The 23,161-nt window shown below is 33.6% G+C and overlaps 1 protein-coding gene across 4 annotated transcripts in view; it reads right to left on the bottom strand.

Annotated features, from left to right (window-relative positions):
• LOC100162039 (innexin shaking-B) overlaps window positions 1–23,161 on the bottom strand; it is a 48,679-nt gene that overhangs the window by 4,360 nt on the left and 21,158 nt on the right. For all 4 annotated transcript variants that reach the window (XM_008190483.3, XM_016808908.2, XM_016808907.2 and 1 more), the window contains exons 3-5: window positions 12,214–12,433; window positions 8,407–8,695; window positions 5,668–5,992 (exon numbers count right to left, since the gene is read on the bottom strand). In XM_008190483.3, coding sequence (XP_008188705.1) covers window positions 5,752–5,992; window positions 8,407–8,695; window positions 12,214–12,433 — 750 coding nt within the window. In that variant the 3' untranslated portion in view covers window positions 5,668–5,751. The remainder of the gene's footprint in view (window positions 1–5,667; window positions 5,993–8,406; window positions 8,696–12,213; window positions 12,434–23,161) is intronic.

Genomic DNA, 23,161 nt, shown 5'->3' with positions numbered 1-23,161 from the left:
CTGTGGCACATACTTCATATATTTCTATTTTTCAAATGAGCACCCCCTCTTTTTTAATGAAAATTATTTAGCGAATGGTTTTTTTGAAAATGTTATTGTATCTAAATCAAAATCCTAATCACTAGTTTCTGAGTTAAAAAAGGTTTATAATAAGAGTAATAATCCTTGAAAATGATTTTATATAAAAATAAAACTATATCTATGTAGGTATGTACCTAATAGGTATTAGATATAGCGTTTATTAAACTTGGATTATTAATTTTAGAAATTATTTATATTGAAAAATCAATAGTAATTACTAACTTTTTTAAAATTCTAAGCCCCAATTTACTTATATCTACTTTATACTTAACCCAGTACCATAGACATAATATCTTTAGTACACACAGTTTTATAACTCAAAAACTACTCCCTTAAATTTTGACTTAAATACATAAAAAATTATCAAAATAAAATATAAGCATAATAATTAAAAAGGTAGGTTACTATTTGAAAATCGGAACTTTGTATTGTCACAGGATCATCCTTATGTGGTACAAACAATCTCTAGGATTCAAAAATATGGTCTTTAAATGTATTTAAAAGTTCAAAATGATGATAATTTTAAAACAAGCATAATTTAAGCATAAAAATAGGGTGAGCATGCTTAAAAAAATACGTGTATATTATATTATCATAATATATTATATTACAACATTTTAAAATTTTAATCGTTAACTTTAGTGTTTATACAGGTAAGTACGTATAAAGAAGTGTAACTATAGTAGCCAGTGGATATACTGCTTATACTAACAGAAATTGAAACGATTTTCATTGATATAGGTGGATGTCATTTATAAGTACCTATATACAAGTGATAAACGGCAACGCTAATAATGATAGATTATAAAACCCTAAGAATTAGTCGATCGAGTAAAAAAATTTCAGCGATTTGTGGATATTTACATTTCAGTTTTGCGGGCTCGACAAAAAAATAGCAAACAGTCGTCGTAAAAGCCGAAACAAAGCGACATTATTATTATTGTTTATGTATCTGCACGCGCTCGATATCGTTACACTCGCGATCGTACCGCACCGGATGGGAGAAAATGCTAACCACATATGGTACCTCACACATTATTATATTTATACCATACTCATACATTGCCGAGCGTCCAAGAATATTCTATATAGAAACAAGGGTCTCTGCTGTGATAAATCTGCTAATGGACACCGCGCCTATAGCGTTATTCCGGGAAAACGTTAAGCAAATTAGAATAATCGTTTCCGTTTGCGCGGGGCATGCGTTGTTCCGGAAACGTGTTTATAAGACTTAACGCCTGATATATATATACATCGTGTACGTGTGTGTGTGTCATTGATGGCGTTCCAAGTGAAAAAAATCGTTTTATTATTATTTAAACGCCCAAACATCAAAAAGCTCGGCATCGCGAATAACTGTATATATTATGACAATAAAAAAACGTTCATTAATGGCACGATCGTAAACGCTGAAATCGACCCGCTAATCGCGATACCCGCTCAAAAATAACTTTTCCGCGCAAATCGAAACCGGTGCCAGTTCCGATCGTGCTGCGGAGGCAAAGTCGCTAAAATACCAGATCGTTTCCACAACAGCGGACGTCGTATATTATAATGTATTATAATAATAATTATAGACCCGCGTGTAACGACGTAACAGTAAAGTTGTACAAACTGTTTAGAAAACTGACAAAATAATAATGTGTCGTCGTCGGGAAAAAAAAAATCGCTGTTTGACGAAACGCGTAAATACGCGTTATATACCTATATACCATAATAATATAGCTAGCTGCAGCTGTGGTTGGACGACTTCCAGTCTTTCCGTCCCGGAACGGCTTTCGGTTGGGATACATACATTTAAATGTATTCACAATTTGTGATTTTTTTTTTTTCATGACGAACGTGTTTTTTCCAACCGATCTTTTCGTACTGGGTCGATTTTGTGTTTTCACTATTTTTTTTTATCTCGATGGTTTTATTTTTATGTTATTCTAACGGTGGCCCTCACTTTTATTTTCATATATTATATCGAAAAATATTGACGCACCTACAATCAGTTACAAATATTGAACATTTATGAAAATAAATCGTCCATTTACTATTATTTATAAGCCTTATGGTAAATATCATATTATTTACAGTCATATTGATGGTCAAATGTAATGCAAGCTGCTTTAAGCATTTAAAACGCTTATATAAAGTATACACGGTATATGTCTTATAAGACATTCTTTAGACCGGAAATTTAAAAATATGGGTCCTATTCAATTTAATACTTTTCGGAATAATGTGTACCATAAAATATTCACTGAACTTAAAATAATCATCCAGAATAATTACTAAGCTATACGTGTTAAACGCATACTCTGTAGCAGCAACTAATAAGTTGTCTTACGAATTTTAGATGGACCCCTCTAACCAAAAGGCATAATATTATTCGTTTATTACGTAAATACGAATTCGTATTTCACTTTAATAACCGCTTGTTACGGTCCATTTTTTTTTTGCGCCTAGGTATATGCGCATTACTTATAAATAGTAAATAAGGTATGTAGAAAGAAGACGAAAAACCACCGGTTGCATCGGCGTGGTTAAGTTATTCATTCGAATGCAACGCGCTGTTAATCACTATGTATTACTCTCCCACACACACATATACGAGTCAATTTTGGTTATCAGACCTTGATGAGGTTACTCTAATTACTCGTTTAACCAACTAAAATAACAATATTGGGTACATATTATACATTCCGGCACACTTTTTTTTTCCGTCGATCGCGGTCATTCGGTCAGATCGCGGGCCTTCTTTGTATAATATACTGTATATTATATATTATACGTAAGAGAAAACTAATCCAGAGTGAAAATAAAAACGCACAGTGCGTTAAAAGTATATCCAACAGTATACTGTTTTGTAAGGACCGTGGTATAGATTTCAGTGTCTGATTGTGCAGGGCATACGCCCAGCACTTTTGGGGATTTCCATTTTACCACCAGGCATTTTTGGGAATTTACGCTTAAACGTCCGGCATGGAAAAAGGTCGCTTTCCAACGCTCCAACCGTCGTTCAAAACTAAACTTTTGGTGCAGGCGTGACAAAAACGTATTGTTTACGACGATGTATTATTATATAAGACGTACGCCTATCTCATTCTCTGCAGTATGGAGTAGAGACCGACTGTAACGCCAAAGTCGGCGCGACACTTACATTTGACCGTTAATATAAAAAATATTATAATAAATTATGTTATGCGACCTTATTCGCTTTGTATCACCATAACAATATTATTTAAACACGCATCCGTGGAGAGAAAAAATATATACGTCCGCAATTCAAAAAAATGATGCTTAACGATATTATGTATTGCTCAACCAAATGTTACGTACGTCCATTATATTATATATAGATATAGGTACATCTGTATACTAAACTTGTTTGCTTTGAATCGAGCGCCGTCTCCGACGTCAATATCTGTGATCTGTCTATTATAAAAACACGCCTATGTCCACAGATATACATTTATTCACGCCGACTGGATAATAATAAATAATTATTGAGGAATGCGGCGGCGGTTCGGTCCTTGGACTATTGTTACGATATACCTACAAACAAGCGTTTGCTGTAGACACACACGGCATTTGAACGAAATAATGATACCTGCTACACTGGCGAACCGGTTCGGTGCTTGAACCCTTGAAAACCATATGGATAGATAACCGCAAAGTATACAAAAAAGTTCGAAGAGAAATCATTAGACAAAAATATTTTGAAAACAATGAAAGTGATATAATATCATTATATTTGTGAACAGTGAACACAATAATATACGCTCTCTGAGCCCAGGGGCTGACAACATTTGTCCTTTATACATGCACATTCATTGACTGCCCACAAGTCGCCCTACTCCACAAAATCGACAAGGCTGAAATTCTACCGATCAATAAATTCTTTTACTTATTTGCAAGCAAATTGTTTGATTCTATTCTTAATGCCTATGATACGGAGTCACCTGAGATTATCAACTTCACGGTTAGCTATAATTACCAATATAGGTATCATATTATATTATAGGAACGTTGGAAAATAATACAGAAGCGTCTCTCTCGAAATTATATGAAAACAAGTATATAGGTATAGGAATGTCTTGAAAAGCTTGGTATCCAAATATGGACATTTTTATTTCTTTTCTAAATTATTTAATACTATAGCAAATAACAAAACGTTCGGTGAAAAATATCATTGTTAATGACAAAAAGAATAACATCTGTAAGCGTGATAGACAACTGTGTAAAGGCGTGATCATATATTTATAAATGTAAGCAATTTACAACATTTTGAAATCTCCAAGTGTGTTATATAGCGATTATAGCACATGTACCTATAAGTACTATAATAGAATAGGTTTAGCTGTATGCATATAGGAACATACGTAACGTCACAATATCAAAAAAGGATATAATCATAAAGCTGTTAATTTATTGGCTGTCAATGTCGGGGAAAAAACTATTTACTCATTATTGACATGATTAAATAAAGTAAATGAAAGATATATATTTATTGTGTTACGTGATAAAAAGAACGAACAATTAATTCAGTCTTAAGTTAACATAATAATGCTTATACATAAAAACAAAGAACTGCGTATAATGAAGAAATGTAACTATATACCTATATTTATTGTACTATATACCTATATTGCCCCCGTGTTGAACACAAAAGATGATCCAGGAGACATCAAATTTAGACTGAGGCCAAAATAAAACGCGAAATTTCGGTCAAGCTCTTTTTTATACTATTATTATTATTATTATTATTATTAGATCTATTAATAAACCCTTATTCAGCTCCGGCTTGAATAAACACTATCGGCAGACAGAACACAATGAGCTCGAGACAAAAAAAAAAAAAAGCTGTCTGCCAAGTATTACGTGTATGTGAGTATATATACTTAGGTAGATATATAATAAAGCAAGGAATAATAAATCTGACCATAATGTCGTGAAAAATCAAAGTTTAATAGTCTGGATTTTATTTTTATTACAATAAATTTGGTCGGTCATTCCCGTCGTCAGACGAAAAAATCGGTTCCTTAATCAGCGCAATCAGAGCCAATGAATACGCCAAATAGGATTGTTTTAGTCAGTGATGCCGAATGTCTGCACGCATAGTTATAAGAACACGTGTCACAGTAGTCATACACACCAGTAATTTGATATAGATGGTTAGATTGTTTGATATAGTTGAACAGACGTTCAGTATAAATCGGTATAATATAATAATAAGATGAAGTGGATCTGTTATGATGGTGAGAACGATGCTAATAATATCTTGCACTTGCAAATTATGTGTTTTGGTGCGATCCCCATCACGGAATCACGTATCGCAGGGTCAGTATATTATATGAAGTAATTCGGAATTATAAAGACCAAAATAAGAGGAAAGTAGCAGATATTATAATATTATATAGGTATGATATACTCACCTCCTCAAAACGTATATTTTAAACTGTAAAGTCTAATAGTAGACATAAAAATATATCTCCAAAGACGAACAATTATTATAATTTTCATGTAAAAACTCACACACCTAAAATACCGTTTCTTTCCTACATAATAATATAATATATTGCATTACAGTATACTGACCAAATATTATACGTTGATTCGTTATCGATTTGAGCACAATATTATACTGTTGACTGCAAGCCGCCGCCACCGCCGCCGCAGCCGTCACGCGTCCACCGTCCTGACCGTCGAGTTTTTGTTGTGGTACGCTTCCAGTCGGTGCGACAAATCGTGCACGATATCTCTGAAAACGACCGAGTCGACGTTGTCGCCGAGCACGTACAGAAGCATCCAATCGCCCAGCTTCGATCGGCGCACGATGTTTCCGATGGCCTGCCGTTTGATCAACCGGAATCGTATGCAGAAAAGGTACACGCGCATCCGCGGCGACACTATTATGATGAACCTAAAAATTAAGAAAAAAAAATATTTCATTGGATATTCAAGAAAAAAAATTGACCCTGCGCTCTTATACCCACCCTATACGCCCATATAAGTGGCCTAACCCACGCCGTGAAATAAAATGCGCTACTGCAGTGTCTAAAATATGTATCAAACTTCATAATATCTATATGCCACAAATATAGGTTTATGTGACTGAAATAAAATCGCCCTAGTCCCATATTATATGTATTAGGTAAGTTATTATTATTAACAAAGGCAGGGGCGTAAAGTCAATACATAATACAGAAAATGTTGAAATATTTTTTCGATTTTTCTTTATCGCGATAAAATTAGTTTCCTGCAGTAATAATAGCTACATTATACAGTATACACGTCATACAAATTAAATTATACACTCTTACGTCTGACATCTACAAGATCAAAGCACAGTTTACCGCAGTATAGGTATACTGGTATATAATATTATAGTTCATCTATAATATTGTACCTATAATGCTAGTGCATATTATCATAATATACTGTTGATATAGCGCGTATATTAATATCATCCTCCCGCTGTTAACGTATAATTAATAACATCCTTTGAGACTCTACAAAACGGAAATTTCTATACAACGTTATAATATTATATATTATGTAATATAAAATAAATAATATTATTATTGTTATTTTTACGATGCGACGTGTCCGATATTTGTTTTATTTAATAATACTGCACCGAGAATAAATTGTTCGTATTATATTATTATTTTCGTTTTCACGTCGACAGTTTTATTCGCGCCGCGGTCGATGTAAAAACAATAAGTCATCGGTTGATGTGTTTTTCTTAAAACCGGAGAAAACAACGTCTGCTATATTAATCATTACCTCCTATAGTCCAACAAATGATACATACCTATATATATTTATATATATATATACTATAGTTACACATTTTCTAGCGTGCAGCTTCGTTAACGAAGTAAAAGAAAATGAATGCTAATCTAATTATCACAGCTTTCGGATGGATACGCTCCGAAGAGTCGCGTACAATATATTTCTTCGGAGATTTATCTTTTCAGTTTTAGACACATAAACAAACCTACAACGGTAATTCGTTTTTGTTTATTTGGTGACTGGTAAGAATGTATAAGCTGAAAAATATACACAACCAAGCTATATGCATACCTGCATATCATCTGTTTTCAAGCCTAAAAATATAGGTTAAACACAGTTTAAACATTACAAAATTAAACCAATAGTAAGTATCGAGTGTCATCGAGATCCCTCCAGTGCAGCTATATCGTATTAATTATATTAGACTTAAATCAAACACTTTAAATCGATGCTATTGCATATAGGAACGACCATAAGCATAAAGTTGACTGCATGTTTTGGTATCGGTCTATTGTTGGGATAAACTTTTGTACGACGCGATTGTGTATTTTGTTTTATTTTCTACTTGTAGTTAAACCTGTTATTGTATACTTAAACTGACGTCTTTTGTAGGGCAACATTTTATATTTTACTATTAAATCTTTAATCGTAATAAATAAATAACAACGGTCTATAAAATCCTTTGTGGAATGTATACCTGTAGAAAGTAGAAAACATTTTATACGGATACTAAAGAACCCTGCAGGACCCTAACATCCGATTCAATGAAATTCTGTATCTATTATAGCGACTACAATATATTGTACCTTCTGTGTAAAAACTAAAAGTTATTTGGACGATCGTATATTATTGTGTCATCCGATGTACAAATTTAAAAGAAAAAAATGTATCTTTAGAACATTTTCAAATCAGTCATTCCAACGAAATTTTTTCTTATAGTCTAAGAAATTTCTATTCTCGTTGGTACGATAAATAACAATATTATGTTATAATAGTTTAATAAAACCAAGCACGAGATAAAACAATTTTAAATTTTGGTACGAAAATATTGGTCATTGCACAACATAATATTATATTAATATGTAACCTTTACACATACCTATATACGATATCCTGCAGCAGTAGCATCAGACGCTATATAATATACAGCGAGTCTCGATAACTCGAATCTCAAGGGGAATAAAAATAAATTCTACTTACGTATATTTCACGTTATTGGTAGGTACACCTAAGACACTTAATGGGTCCAGACAAAAAATTTGAACTATCAAAACTCGACTGTAATTTTATATTTGTATAATATAATACCTATTACGAGCAGACCTAAAAGCTTCTGCATATCCCCCCCCCCCCCCAAATCGTAGAGCAGATTATATTTATTACTGTCAATTATATTTCTAATGTGCAAAGAAGATTCAAGAGGATGAATCAATGTTTTTTACATTTAGGTAACATAAATAATATCAGATATATAACATGAATAAAAAACCATTTCATCAGTATATATTATATGATACCAGCAATCACGTATACCAATACCTGTAAACGATCACGGCTGCCGACAAGACGCCGAGGATCATGAACCAAAACCACAGGAAGACGTAAATCTTTTCGTTGACGGCGTTTAGCGGCAGTATGCATATGGAGTCGTGGGTCTCCACCTCGCCGGACACGCCGAATTTGTGGAAAATGCATTTGGTCATCCTGGGAAATATGAAGATCATTGGGTCCACTCGGTCTTCCTGGTCGCTCTCCAGAAACCGGATCACGTCCACGCCGAACGTCAGAAACGCACCGTCGAAGAAGCGATTCATCATGAACATTTGACCTATCGTGGACACAAAAAAAAAATGTTCTCAACAATTTGACATTTTTAGTATACTTGTTAGACATGTAATAAAACAACAATTTAGTTTTATATTTTTAATTGTTCAATAATTGTTATAGGTAATATAATACTGTCGTCGTAGTATTATTGTATATTGTATATTATAATGCATAATATTATATTATGTTACATTACACGGGTGAGATGACAAATAAAACTATATATTTGGCACAAATTCATAATATCTTAAAACAAACACACAATTTAAACCTCGAACGTGGATAATGTACACAGTAAATAAATGTCATCCAATATAGTGCACTTTCCTCAATTCAAACGAGTTTGAAATAATAAACTAAACAGGCGAAATAAAGAGTATATATAATGTGTATAGCGTTTTAAATGTAACCATTCTTATTTCATAATATGAATATAAACTAATTTTATTTATGTAACGTTGACGTTTACAAAAATAATTTTAGCACTTGGTTTCAGGACCACGTGGTTATGACCGTAAACTATAATAATAACAAAAAAACTAAAATGATTTCGGTAAATTGAATAAATCAAAATATATTCTTTTAATAGAAAACATATTTTATAATATAATATACAGCATACATAATCGAAATTCTTTGGATTTTTTAAAATAAATATCGTTATACATTATTATCCAGTGTCAGGAACTGGGCAAAGAGTCATAAATATATATTTTTATCTTAACATTATTATACTGCAAGAAAATTCTCAAAAAACGACTGCAAATGTCTAGGATTCTTAATTTTTAATAATTAAAACCCGACGTTCTGAGTATAGTTGTATAACATAGTTTAAATTATTTGAGAAATAATCGAATCATTTGTTCCTTAATACACCATAACTATTTAGTTTTAAGACAGATGATGAAGAACTCTAAACTATAATATGGGTCAGAATTTTAAGTGAATATTAATTAACTGATGTTATAAATGTAATAGATAAATATAAATCTGACGATAATGCTGACAATACTTTAGATCAATCACGTATTTGAAACCAAAATAAACTAATATTATACTCGATGTAGCTTAAGCCCAAAGTGTGTCTTTGACGTCAGTTAAAAATAAGTGATCTAGAGCCTTTAAAAATCACGGTATAAAATAAAATGATGGACAGCAAAAAATGCGTAAATAATAAATATTAATATACTATAACGACGAACAACCTTGTTTCAAATACCATGGACTCCTATACCTCCCCTCCCCAGTCCAACCACCAGGAAATATGGTATCTATACTATTGTTTATAATAATTAATAATAATATTATAATACAGTCGTATGTATATTATACAGGTGACACCGTCTTTTGGTTCTTTTTATATAGTATATACAATGAGAAGAGCATAAGTTCGTGAATAATTAATGCTGTAGAGAACTACACCGCGAGCGCTGATCTATCTATCCAATCGACCTCTTCCCATTATCACACAGATATATAATAGATTGTGCAGATGGATAACAATAGTAATAAGGCGGCAAAACAACCGCTAAATAGCCGTCGGTAAGGAATTATAATATACTGCATTGCTCAGGTACGTATAACGGTCGTATGTATGATCAATAATATATATATATATACACAATAGGTATATACGGATTGCGACGGATACCAATTTTATAAGAGATTAGTCTATAGAGCTGCAGTACCCGTTAATTGGGCGTGATTACGACACCGGTCGGGCATATAACGAGTGGTAAAAAAAAATATCCAATTGACCGCTAATTATTCTGTTTTGACACAACTGCAGTTATAACGCACAGTCAGAAATCAGTTCCGAACCCTGCCGCCTCCGCTGCTGCCGCACGATAACTTATATTATAAAATACGGTAATTCGTGAAAATTCGTTGTCGTTTTTATATATTATTATAATATAAATATATTATACCTATACATATAAAATATATATAATTGTATACGTCGTCGCGACCCAATTGGTCGTCGGGCGTGAGCCGAATTTCGTTTGCACCGCCGCCGATATAGACGATTATCATTGTCGTAATAAGAAAACGACGCGTTTCGGATGTGATTTTAAAAATATTATATTGTCACTGATATTATAAGAACGTATTGTGTAGGTATTGTTATTGCAATAATTATTATCATCAAATTTTTATTTTTCAAAAAGCCAACGACACTGTTATTGTTATCACAATAACACAATGTTAGTATACATCGTTTATGAAGATTTTTCACGCGTGATCGAATACAAAATTGTAATAAGATATCCGCCGCAATCGCGTGCCCGTATAATAATAGTCTCATTTTTAACAATTTTGCAATAATTCAATAATTGCATACACTATTGAAGCTAATTCCGTCGGTTTTCAGTACGTCATAATAGTCCTGGTCGTCGTCGTCACTCGCTGCCATAGTATAAAAAGTGAAAATACGCCATTTTATGTAATTATTGAGACGTAGAACAATATTTCACGACGACCATTTACTCGAAAACAAATTTGTTTAGATACTTTTTCTGAAACATGTATATTATTATGGCGCAACGTCTAATAACAGCTATAATGCCGTTAAAAATTATCGATTCAGTTCAACGATTCGTTCGGTATTTTTTATAATTTTTTGTACAAATTTATATAACATGTACAAAACGTTGGCCTTAGAATAGAATATCATCCATCGCAGTAAGCGTAAAATTGAAAAATCACGCATTTTGTATACGACTCGATCGGCGGCCGTACGTCCCGAACCCTGGACGTCGAGATTATGAGACAGTGGGCCGAAATCACGTTTTCCCACGCACCCGTATTGGACAGGTGGTCGTCGTCAGTAGAAGGCAATGGACATTATAATGCCATCGGCATAGCGGATCGTAGGTAGACATATACATGTTTATCATACAGAGTATACCCAATTCACGAAACCATTTATAAACCACTACACTAATTTGCTATTAGTCGATGTCTGTGATTTCAAAAACAAACAATTTTTTTGGCATATATAGCGTACCGTTATATTTCTTGGATAAAAGTCTACTTTATTTTCTACTTTCCATCGTAGATTTGTAAGGTTTTCCCACTTTTTGTGGCGAATAATAGCAAATCATATTTTTTTAAATAATTATGTCAATTTTATTATGACTATATATTAAACAAGCATATAACATAATGCAATGTGGGATGGCCTTAGGTTTACATTAGACACAATTATACATAAGTTCAGACATTAGTTTATTTGTATACCTATATCACTGCATATATTATGTAGGCGTGTAAACATGCCCAATGATGATATCACATTATATTTTGTATGAGAATTATTTTGCATCGAACCTTGTTTTAATTTTGGATAAATTTTGATAACCGCAAAAACAAATATGTAAATACTTATTATTACTTCAAACTTTAGAAAAAGTTATCAGCCGGAAGCAAGGAAAAACTCGGTGAGACGTTGTGTAGGTATAGGAATGCTATAATGATAAACGAGGTATGTTTAATAATATAGATCTACACAATACTTACCCACAACGTTCATTAGCGCCATCGTTTCGCACAGGTAGTACCTGTATGTCCACCAGTTGTGGTACCGCAGGTTCTCCCACAGGTAGTCGAGCAGAATTTTTTTCTTCTGCTTCTTCTCGGCGTCCGTGCAAATGGCCACGTCCAGGTCCATCATGAGCGCTCGGATTTTGCCACCCTCCCAGTGTTTCCACAGCCATCTGGGCGTGTAGAACAATATCGCCTGCGTGAAAAAAATGTAATAATTTTATAGGGATAATATAACATTACCCACACTAATCATTATACATTTCAAGGGCCGGTAAAGATAGTATCATTCCCACCGCAGTGCATGCTGCGAATATCACTTATTAGAATATAATATATATAACTTCGTCCTACACCTCACCACTTATAATATCGATCGGAACCTGCAGCTAGATCACGCCACTCGTGAGCACTTTAATTTCTTTTTTTTCTGAAACACCGTGTGGTTGCAATTACATCCCTATACATCCCCCCTCGTGGCACCATCACACCACTGTGACATTCACCGACATCGCGAGAGCATACCTACAAACGCGTGTGCACACAATAATAGTATAATATAATATATGAACCAAATGTGCGTCATGTATACCATAATATAGTAATATGACGAGCGACTATATTATTGCATACGGCGAGAAACTGAGCACGCGGGACCGATCAATCATTTTGCGGACCGAACAACAAATTGGCCAACATCCCGTATACATATACACACCCCCTCGCAGTGGACATCGTTTTTATTGGCCAGTATATTAAAAATAATTAGAAGTAATTTTATATTTTCTTTGGCACCATTGTCGTAGTTTTGGCACCGGTCCGGGTTATGTGCACATTGTGTCAACCTCAGCCGAAAGTGGACTTTTTTTATTATTATTATGTTATTTCTTCGTTTGTTTGGTTCAGTTTTTTCTTTACTTTTTTTTATTTCGTTAGACCGTTGAGTGATTTACGAGACGCATTTGCCGCGGCTCCTTTCGCTACACCAACCTCCCCCCTCTCCCCAATATCCCGTGAGAAAACGAGTTAAGAAACCCGAATCGGACGTATGAGAAATATTTCGACGGAATGTGACGAGGACCGACCGTCGGACAGACAGCCGTCTGTCGACGCCCGACCGAGAATAAAATAATATTAATATAATGATATTGTATTATAATATTCGGCAGAGCGCCCGTCCTGCATGCCGTCGCCAGTCGGTGAAATTTCTTAATTAGAATTGTTTCGTACGGTCTGAGGCGGCGGCGGCGTCGGGGCCAAACGGCGTCCAGTTGAATTAATTTTAATGTTATAATCTAGTCTAGCCACAGTGAACATTCGTCGTCACGGCCGGGCTGTTATTATTATTATTTGTTTTCTTCATATTATTATATATTTTATCATTATTTTTATTATTTTATTTTTTGTAATTCCACGAAAATTGAGGCCAGCACAGTTCAGTTACTCAAAGCTATATTATAATGATCCGGACCGTCACTATGTATACATAATATTATATTATACTGTATGGGATCACTGCGCGGATGCTTTACGACTATTCCATTGTCTCGGAAACGATGGCCTTAATTCACCGTCACATTTTTAGGCTAATCTTGATAATATAGAAGAAAAATAATAATAACATAAAAATGTCGCGTCCAGCGATCGAACACCGAAAAAGAAGGGTACGTCAGCTAATGAAAAATAAAATTAACGTAGGTACATCAAGCTAGTGATAAATTGAAAATTAAATATCAAATATTTTGGTGTACCTAGCCGTACCGTACCTAACTATAAAATTATAATGTTACACATAAAGAATCTAATATACGGTTATTTACCTTGAAAGTATTTTCTATAAAAAAAATGTATTTTGATGGTCTATGGGGTATTATAATAATATTATAATGCAAGATAATATACAAAATATACGTGTCAAAAGTAGGAATATGTATATATTTTTTATTAATTACTGTGCACCTACCAAATCCATAATACACGTACATACTCGTACTGTATATATAAGTAGGTAAATATTGAAATTCTTATAAAGTGATTGTGTTAAATCTAACGGTTGTATTGCTATTGTTTCGTCGCGAGTTGAGTGTATAATATTTAAATTAATAATAATATATTATAAATTATAATATATACGTTGCGTATTATAAAGTATATGTAACTATAAAAAAAATTGAATAATTAATTAGAATAATATTAAACGATATGAAATCATTTTCAGTATAATGTAAAATTAAAAATATCAAACAATAACATTTTATTATGTTATTCATTTAAACTCGAGTTCACCAATAGCCATTTCATCAACATAATAACATTGTGATCGAAGTGGTGGATGAGGCGCTTAGGAATGCATCCAGGACATTTTCCTCTCAAGTCCGTATCTTATATATACATCACGATGCGGTACGATTTGGACACACCGCAAGCTAAGCCGTATTCAAATGTGTATTATACGTTCATTATTTGAGCATTGTGCCCGCGGGCCGGCAGTGGCTACAAAAATGCGAAAACCGAATATAAATTTCCACACCTAAGACATGGTCTAACCTATAAGAATACACCGATGATAACGAATATGTTAAAAAAAAAACCACCGCGGGTTGGCTTCCCGTCCGTCGAACTGCGATGTACACTAGGTATCTTATGTCACACTAGGGGAGCGGAAACTAAGGCGTCTCGTCTCCGTCGTCTTGTTACGAATTCGGTCGAGCGGGAATTCGCTTATGGCGTGGCATGCGCCGGGACGAGTAACTTGATAGCTGACACAAGTATAATATTAGCGAACGTGCCGAAGAGTAAACAACAGTAGGCACCGGACGAAACGCAAAAAACCAATAATACGACCAAACTTACACGAGGCTTTAATATCATGACTTTAAACTGTTTGATAACAACTCCTGAAAGCATATTTTTAAATAATATGTCACCAAAAAACGATAATCATTATGAAAGTCTTATAAATCTTGTACTTTTTTCTATCCAATTTTATTTATCACGTTTGACGAATAGTGGATATAAAAACGCCTTAGTTTTATTATTTTATTCAATTTTGTTTCCTTTTTCAGAAAACTTACAATACTATTTTTGAAGTAGAATCTGATCGCTTATCCACCGTAAAAACAACTATATAATATATATAACCTACTGCCACAATGTTCAATAACAATCGAACGAAATTCCTGAGGGTTTTTTGTCTCGAACGTAAAAAATCGGACAAAAAAAGACTCTGTAGCTTCAGCAAAAGTTGAAGAAATGATTCAACGAAAACTCGTTAAAAATTTAGGCTAACCTGGCTAAGGCTGACCTACGATGTATCACGTATTATATACATAGATGGATGATGGGTATATTAATGGTATACCTAACTTCGTTATCTAAACCGTTTTAGAAAATAAAAACATCATAATTAACGAGATCCAGCATAATAAATACCAAAATGAATGTATATACTATATGGCAGCCTATAACCTTTATGGAATTCATTATATTCTTATAATTGATACGTTTACCACGTGTTCACCTTTTATAATTGGAGCAGCATGTTTACCGGCTATGTATGCGCGGTCCAGTTGACTTGGATATTTCAAAATTAGAACATAACGCACATCGAAAATTAAAACGCAAAGATCGAACGTCACGGACAGTCGTTGAGTATGCCACACGTTAATCATCCTATATTTAGACATAATTATCGATGTCGAAAGTCCGTCAGATGGGTACAGCGAAAATATGAAATTTCGATTTATCACGACGTTCGGTTTTCGTGGTAATAAGCGTAAATATTCGTAGACCAAATCGTCCACCTAAAATTCTGTTCTTCGAGATGCCGTGGCGCTAAAAGTCAAAATATGTATACGAGACAAACAATTTTAAAGTTTAGCGTTTCAAATTCAGGAGACATACTATTATGATTCTTAAACCATTTCGTAACAGACCTTTTATTCACCACGCAGCAACTATAATATAGACCGTAGCCATTTTCCTCCACTGTCCATTATTTCCTCAAAAAAAAAATATATATCAATCAAAATCTTGACCATTTTCCTCTAATAAGGAATTAAGAATATAATAAATATATATTTTGTAAGTCATAGGTATTACATTAACCAAAAAAAAATAATTATCTTTAAATTATTAACAGTTATTATATTTTTTTATAATTTATATATTATCTTTTTATAAAATTATGTTTAATACAGAAAAAATAAATAGTTAAAAGGACTAAATAAGCTAAATTATCGGCTATATAGTATAATATTTGGAGAAAAATGGAAACCAACCTTTTATATTTGTAAAGGAAAATAGACAGAGGAGGAAAACAGTATTTCATTTTTGGATAAAAATGGACCCGCGCATAATATACCCGAGTGTTTATATAATACTACAGTACGACCTAGTGGCTATGGTATACTATCGTCTTAAATTCAAACGATGCCGGCTGTGGTGTGACGACAGAGGATTGATAGCGGCCGACGCAAAATGCAAATACACGCATACAGGACGCGTCTGGCCCGAAAAACTCGACGGAGTCTTAATGGGCTCGACCGATGATAATAATATAATGGACGCAGGTCACAAATGCTTTTACCGACCATATGTTTTTGATCTGAGCGCATGACAACCCATCCGAACATCTATTTTGGCGGATACTCACGTGACGTGAGTATGGGTGGGGTAATACCTATTGTATGGCGACTATACAGGTTACCTGGCTATAATACCAGCGAACCGAAGCTTTTAGTAAAATCCATTATTTGTTAGCTGCTGACCGCACCATATCTATTTGATTTTCGATCGACGACAATAATATTGTTGTGCCGAATTTCAACGTACGCGCCGTATTTTATCATATTATACAATTAACAGAGAAATAAATTATTGAGTAATGAATAATGAATACGTATTACGATTATAAGGTAATTAAATTTGTTTTTTGTAAAAAATTTTCAGTGTTGGGTGGCACATAATAATATAATATGACCAACATACACGTCACACTTCCAACAATATATGCCACAGCCCATATAATTTTCATCACCATTCGTACTGCACCAACCCATATTTCTGAACAATCCACGGTATATGACAATGAAAAAAATAATCAATAAATAACATCGAACGACTTTTGTCGGGTTTCACCGACAGTTATTAACTGAAGTTTACATTTGAATATCTACAAATACATTTAAAAATTATGATACATTTAAAAAAAAAATGAAGAATTAAAAATACGTGTAATGGCTCGATGATTGATGGTTGATAAAGTTGAAAATGTATAATATTTTAATTTTTATATAATAGAAAAATATTATAAAATGGTAAACATATAAACTCAATTTGAGTGTATATCAGTTATTAGTGACTCAAAATATGAAATATATTATATTGATAAGTAAAAACGTATACATTTTACTAGTTTAACTAGGTATACTAAAATTGGCGGTCGTTCACAATGATCAAACACCGTGTAGCGTGAACAATTATTATTCCCGAACTTAATACGTAGGTATTCTATAATAATCTAAAATGACATTTTATCATTAGACAAATGAGTATCGAAAATATGATTTCAACTTTCAAGTGGACCTATGGGCTATGACTTATACTTTTCGGATCAACAAAATCTCTAACAAGTATAGTACGCATTGATGCATTATGCACGTTTATATACTTTATATTACGAACATGTTCTTCAGTGGAGCCCATTATCTTCTTGAAGAATGAATGAAAATATTACTTATATAGTTATTTCATCGCACAAAACACACATTGTCATACCAAGTGACCTCGATACATTGGTGACTTTGATGATTTTTAACCAAAGATTATAAATCATTTCACCGCGTTTGTCTCCGTCAATAACTTCTCATCTATTGACTATTATTAATATTTTCCAATCATGATCATGCAAAATGAATACTGTATTATGCAAAGCTTTAATAATTTCAGTTAATAATATAATTATTTTATGATTTATCTAAAGTCTAAACACAGATTAAAATATTTTGTTTTCTTGACAATCGGAAATAATTTATGTAAATATATTTTAAAGGTCGAATTATTTAATTCATTGAGTACCAGTACCTATTTAAACTGTTAAGTACAAATTTTAAATTTTAGGCAGTAGGCGGGTACTGGAGTATATTATATACCGTGGCATGTGTACTTATACATATGTAACATTATATGTTGTATACTTGTATTGTTATTGTATAATACTATAATGTATAATGGACCACTCATTTTTCATCTTAAATTTTTTTAATACGATTCGAAATGATTTAACAATAGGTATACCTACGCCCTACGACTGTGAGTTGATTGGGTAAATGCTGTAATGATGTACACGTGTACCTATATACGGTATACTAAAGTATGTTTAATTGATTAAATAATTGTTTTAAGCTCCATGAACAACGAAAGAAACGTGTTTTCAAACAGAATACAATAACGAAGAACTTAAACGGTTTTCCTGATCCGAATTGAAAAAAAATTAAACCCCCCTCCCCCTGTACCATCTTCACGACCACCTTCAGTCGTCACTCGTGACACTGAGCACGGCGCCATACCTGACCTGCAGCTACATATACAATTCACAGGGTTTAAGTTAAACACGAGCAAGACACTATAAACGCGTCCAGCCGTTTGTTATATTATATTTACAACATTTTTTTACGTGTATGACGGTAATAGATATCCGCGGGCAAGTATCACCGGAAATTTTAACCCACGGAGTTTAACCGGCCAAACCTTCTGGCGCGGTCTCTGGCAGGGGCGACGGCAATCTTTACGGCTCCCGTCTGCAGATATCAAAACATATATACATTACACGCACCTATTAGGCCAGGAGGTACCACGGTACCTCAGATGAGCGTACAATGTTGAATGTATAATACCTTATGTATATTATACATATTATATAGATAAAGGAACGCATGGGCATAGATTTACGCATTGCCGTCGAGCTCTACGGGAGTCGAAGAGAGTAGTCTTATTTTTTACTGTGTGTCGTTAAAAGCGGAAACCGGTCGTTGAAAAAAAGTAAGTTTTTCGTTTTTATCTCTCGTAAAACGAAACGACACAAAGCAAGCGACTGCGGGCGATAGATTATTGCCTTTACGACAGTGACGGGTTTAAACGTGCGCGGACGCACGTGAGTTCGAACGAGTAATAATATTATGATATATTACATACCATTGCGAGGGGACACAAAAGAATAAAAAAAAACCCTATTCTATAGAGTAACATTTTTTGAGTTGCCTATTTTAAGTTGCGCTTGTACACAATGTACACTATACTACTAAAGTATATACTACTACACTGTACCTAAATATTCCCCTGTATAAAAGCGGACTTAAAATTAATTTTTTAACGAGAATCTTATCGATCACGGGATATTCGTTCGGCGTATTAGAAACGGTCGATTGAAACTTCAGTCGTCCGCTCGATACGCGACTGCCCGCTCTATACCATGGCACGAGGCCTGCTGTAGTTCAGAATATTGTTCACACACACACACACACACACACACAAAATAATTCTGACTGAGACCCGAGTCGGCGGTCTAAATATAAATTGCCTAAAATAAACAATGGATTGTGTTTTGTTTAGTAATTTACTTGATTTAATGTATTATTGACCCTCCATTAACCGAAAAATTAGAACTCTCGATAGAGGAATCGTGCTGGAGAAGGAGAGAGAGAGAGAGAAAGAAAGAGAGTGCAAGAGAAAGACGGCAACTTATTCGCGCGTGCGTATTACGCAATCCGAGTTTGTAAAAAAATTACATAGCTGCCAACTATAACAACTACTTTAATTCGCAGGTCCGAGAGCGGTGCGTGAACCGTTTGTTTTCGTATTTTATCATTATTGTGACGAATGCAACGCGGTGGCGTTTGAGCGGACGTGTAAAAAACATTCGAAACCGGTCCACGCCATTACAACAACAATAATATATTATAATTTATTATTTTATCAATGAATCGGGTCATATTAAAATATAATGAGTTTTGTGAAATATCTTTGTGTAGGTACAGTGTACGCCAACTTACAAATATATGCCATGACATAATATTATTATAATATTATAATGATTGACGATATTGCGTTTATATTAAATTATACCACATATGGGCGGAGATACGATCAAATATTTGAAGGGGGGGAGGGCTTGAGTTTAAACAGACTTACGACTTTCATCATACCTTAATTTATTTTGGACTTAATTCTAATTTTTGATAATGATGACTGACAACAAAATGTAAAAATATGTAAGCTATCAAAAAATAAAAACACAAGTGCCTACGTAATAATCTTCCAACAGCAGTATATTATATTACTTCAACCACATGATAATTGTATTTGTCAATATTGTAATACATTATAATATTTTGTAGCAAATGCAGTCTAATCAATTTCTGTATCGATTTCTTTCTTAACGAATCTGTATAAAAGAATATAAATATAAATTCCCTCAACCTACAATTTCCTCCTAACGCAGTAACTATTACCAGATTTATAACCTAACTACAATAATCAAGATGACGATGATTTTTTTTTAGAAGATTCTTCTAAAAAATATTTTTAGGAGTTCAAATAAGTAAAGACTCCAAAATCCCCCCTCCCGAATCTTCACCTTAGCTGGTATGGAAACTGAATTACTTATGAATCGGTTGATTTATAGAGTTAAAAGTATTCGGATTAGACATCCTATAGGTAGGTAATAGTAGGCGTATAATATTGTACATACACGCAGAATAATAATAATAATAATAATAACCGCAGTATAGACTATAGATCGTAACACGTAATAAAAAATGCAAGAGTAGTTGCAGAGACAACGAATCGACTAAAAGATTTATATATATAATATAAAAATTGTGTAATATGTACATCTTGAAAACTTGTATTGACCACCGCAACGTCGTCTACGACAGTGTCACGCGAGTTTGTTAACACGGCTGCACATTACTCGAGTTTGAAAGTTAAGTTTTTTTCCGAAACTTTTAACTTTACTATGCATTGACTTTTTTATGATGCACTACAGTTACAGTACAACATGTATACAGTACTGTACAAGACATGGTTCATTTTTTATCGTGCTGAGGGAAAAATAATATTTAACATTTAATAAGATAAAAAATTGTAGTTCTTCCTACGTATAATTTGTTTAACATATTTCGGCGCCGGCTATTTATTGAGGGGCAAAAATGCAGGCAATTTCTATATATTTTGCAGCGCGGAGACCATACAACAGGCCTTACGGCATAAAATATAATCAAACGGTCTAAAAGGACTTTACATGGGAAAAACCGATCACGCCTCGTAGAATAGTCAGATTTTGATCATTTTTTTTTTTATTGTTATTTGAAAAAGGAAAACTTTATTTAGGTCACATTAGACTCAGATTTTTTATTTATCTTTAAAATTATTTGTTACAATCTCTGAAAATAGAGTTTTGAAAACCGGAATCCAGCGAGCGACCAGTATGAAATCTTCATAATTTAAAAACATAAAAAAATTATCGAAATCTATAACTATAAAACTATCTCACGCCGAAGCGTGTTCTGTTATACTAAAAACGGGTCGACTTCAAAACCTTTTACCGGATAATAATGACGACCCCGCCTCTTCCATCCAACCTTCATTCACTGTTAAACGATAACACTTTATGACAAAGTTGAATGATGATGTACCAACACCTATATTCACTTTCTAAAAGTGCAATATTTGAAAAAAAATGCACTCGTAACTTTGTCAAAGTAGATTTATTTTATAGGCTGATTATAATAATTTATAGACCTGACATGAATGCGTTAATTAAAACGAAAAAAAGGTGACTCGTCCAGCCTCCAGTTGTTTACAAATTAAGCGCAATAATAATAATATACGTTGAACGACCTATAATATTATAATAATATACTATCGTAAATCGTAGTCGTAGTGCATATGGGCAAACCAACAACGCCCGAACGCGATTAACCTTTCAAACCCGAAACAATGTCGGGCTGCGCTGAGGACATAATAATTATTTATAATGTGATGTATCATTGACTTGGGTCTAGGACACGTTGAAAATTTGCCCAATACCGTTATCATTGTTGTTATTGTTATCATTATACGTACTAGGTCCACGCTTAGGCTCGCGCGTCCCGGTAAAACGTACGCGATCAATTATCGTCGCACGGGTTACGAATTTTTTTTTCGTCAAAAATAAAATGTCTAACTATGTCATTGTACCGCGCGTTTTTCGCGTGCGCAAATTCCTCCGAAACAAAATAATATTATTTGTATTATTACAAATCGACCGCGTTTGTCGTTAGTAGACGTAGGCATACTAGCTGCATGCAGAGGCAGTGGTTAAAAACATATGGTATAATAATATTATAACGAATAGATACAATATTAAATTACATTAAAACGAGTTTCAGGCGTTCAAATCGTTCCAATCGAACAAATCGTTTTTTGTTTCGGTCAATGTGCGATTAAACGCGTGCACACAACCACGCTGGTATAGTTTTTAAGTTCATGTATGATATTACATCTTGGGTTGGTATATAGTCGAAACGTCTTTCTAAAGTATTATTCAATATTATTGGTCAACTATGTACCTACACGCTATTTTTGTACTCATTATTTTATTACACTTGTAAATATTATAATTTCACTGGGGAGGGGGGAGTTATCCCTCAATAAAAAAAAAAATTACTCGCATACGCATCTCGTATGTATGTGCTTAACGCTCCTTCCTCATAGCCTTAGCGCAGATATGTGTTGAAATGTTGAATTGAGAAATAAGATTTATTACAATGTACAAACGCAAAAAGAATATATTATGATACATTATAATGCAATTGTATTATTATTCTCAAAGGAATAGAAAACAAATTATTATATAGATTACCATACCTACAGGGAATACCTA

The sequence above is a fragment of the Acyrthosiphon pisum genome, chromosome A2 (assembly GCF_005508785.2).
Source record: "Acyrthosiphon pisum isolate AL4f chromosome A2, pea_aphid_22Mar2018_4r6ur, whole genome shotgun sequence".
Taxonomy (NCBI): domain Eukaryota; kingdom Metazoa; phylum Arthropoda; class Insecta; order Hemiptera; family Aphididae; genus Acyrthosiphon; species Acyrthosiphon pisum.
Note: the sequence above shows the minus strand (reverse complement) of the source record. Positions and strands in the feature narration are given on the sequence as shown.